The 1742-nt window shown below is 56.9% G+C and overlaps 1 protein-coding gene across 3 annotated transcripts in view; it reads right to left on the reverse strand.

The window, feature by feature from the left end:
• DPH5 (diphthamide biosynthesis 5) overlaps nucleotides 1-1742 on the reverse strand; it is a 28790-nt gene continuing 27048 nt past the window's right edge. For all 3 annotated transcript variants that reach the window (XM_006762938.2, XM_006762937.2, XM_015563401.1), the window contains exon 8: nucleotides 1-867. In XM_006762938.2, the coding sequence (XP_006763001.1) occupies nucleotides 638-867 (230 nt within the window). In that variant the 3' untranslated portion in view covers nucleotides 1-637. The remainder of the gene's footprint in view (nucleotides 868-1742) is intronic.

A 1742-nucleotide genomic window follows, 5' to 3' on the forward strand; every position in this document is an offset into this window, starting at 1 on the left:
TTCAAACCCAAATTTTAAAAACTTTTATTCTGTGGTCAGCAAGTTTCCCACTTGGCTGTGAGTTGCTATTTAAAACCAGAGAGCAACTGTACATGGTGGCTGCACATTTATATTAACAATCAATTACATAAGCCCCAAATATAGCCACATCCGAGCTCCGTAACCAGGGTGTCAGCGAAGGGAGACACGGCGGTTCGGGAGGAAGTCATTCTGTGGCAGGTGAGCTGGGAGTCTGTGACGGAGGCCCCACCTCGGCTTGCAGCCCTTACCCCACGGCTGCCAGGCTCACACGACTGCAGGCGGGACCGCGCCTGCACGCAGGCAGCTGACGTAAGGAAGGAGGAAGTGGGTCCCACCTGGTGCAGGCTTCAGAACGAAAAGCTGCTTTTCAAGGTCTCCAGGTGGTGCCACCCTCCAGCTTCCCGCTTGGTCTGCTCCACGTGTTCACATCCTGAAAACCGCCAGGACAGCAGCAGCGGCTGACGAAGGCAGAGGTCTCGGGGCCCAGGAAACCAAGCGTGGAGTCCGCTCGCTCTTGGCCGCTGGTGCGGTGCTTCCCGGGTGAACAGGAGCCCCGTTCCCCTTGGAACAGAGTCAGGCAGGGGCACCGGACCGAAATGAGCCTCCACAGACGTGCCTACGGGCGGGGCCCCTCGGTGCTCTGAGGCCCCGAGCTGGCCTCGGGCACGGGAAACAGACTCAGCATCTCCACCTCCAGCGGGTGCAGGCTGCCCCCCGTGATGACCAGGGAGTGCAGCGGCCCTCCCAGCGCCACGGAGCACATCTGCTGCAGCGTGCCTGCAGCGATCTGCTGGTCTTCGGCCCCTACCCGGGCCAGGCCCACGCACAGCGTCTCCTCGGTGACCGCTAGGCAAGAGAGAGAGAGACCGCCGCTCAGTTCCGCAGGCGCACTAACCTGCCGGCAGTCAAGCCAACAGCAGCGCCAACGGGACATTTAAAGGGGCCCCAAATCTCGCAGATCTCCTGAGTGGCTCATTGAGGACCCACGATCTGACCTAAGTCTTTTCTGAATCGTCTGCACTCAAGGATCTCCTTACAGATTTTCCCCAGGAGGAGACAGATGCCCAAAGGCAGTCAGCGCCTTGAAACATACTGACGGGTTCCTTTAAGAACCCCCCAGCAAAACCTGCTGACAACTAACAGTTATTAAATGCCATGCGCTCTGTCTAGCTGTTAGGAATATAAGGACAAGCTCTCGTGTCTGTGCTGAAGACAACCAGCCCTGGTCGCAGTGCTGAGAATGACAAGCAGCAGGATACATACACTGTTGCCGGACAAACCTCACCGTGGAGTTCTGTACTGCAACCACAGTTCATTTGTGAGAAACCCCCACTTCCTGGGATGGCACTGCTTTTACTAGAAAGAACCTCATTATTTTTCTTTCAGTACAACTCTCGGCTGCTGAGGTTTCAGCTGAGACTGGACAAGAACGAGCAGGAGGCGCACAGTGACTCCCGCCTCCGTGGTGGCCATCTATCCAGTGTACACGTCGGCTGCTCCAGCATTCACCAGCGCAGGGCTGCAGTGCATGTGTGTACATGTGTGTGCATGTGAGTGTGAGAGCCCAGCAGTGTGTGCGTGTGTGTGTGATCTGAGTGTGAGATGTGAGAGCCCAGCAGTGTGAGTGTGTGTGTGTGTGAGTGTGATCTGAGTGTGAGATGTGAGAGCCCAGCAGTGTGTGTGTGAGATCCGAGTGTGAGATGTGAGAGCCCAGCAGTGTG

The sequence above is a fragment of the Myotis davidii genome, unplaced genomic scaffold (assembly GCF_000327345.1).
Source record: "Myotis davidii unplaced genomic scaffold, ASM32734v1 scaffold217, whole genome shotgun sequence".
In the NCBI taxonomy this organism is placed as follows: Eukaryota; Metazoa; Chordata; class Mammalia; order Chiroptera; family Vespertilionidae; genus Myotis; species Myotis davidii.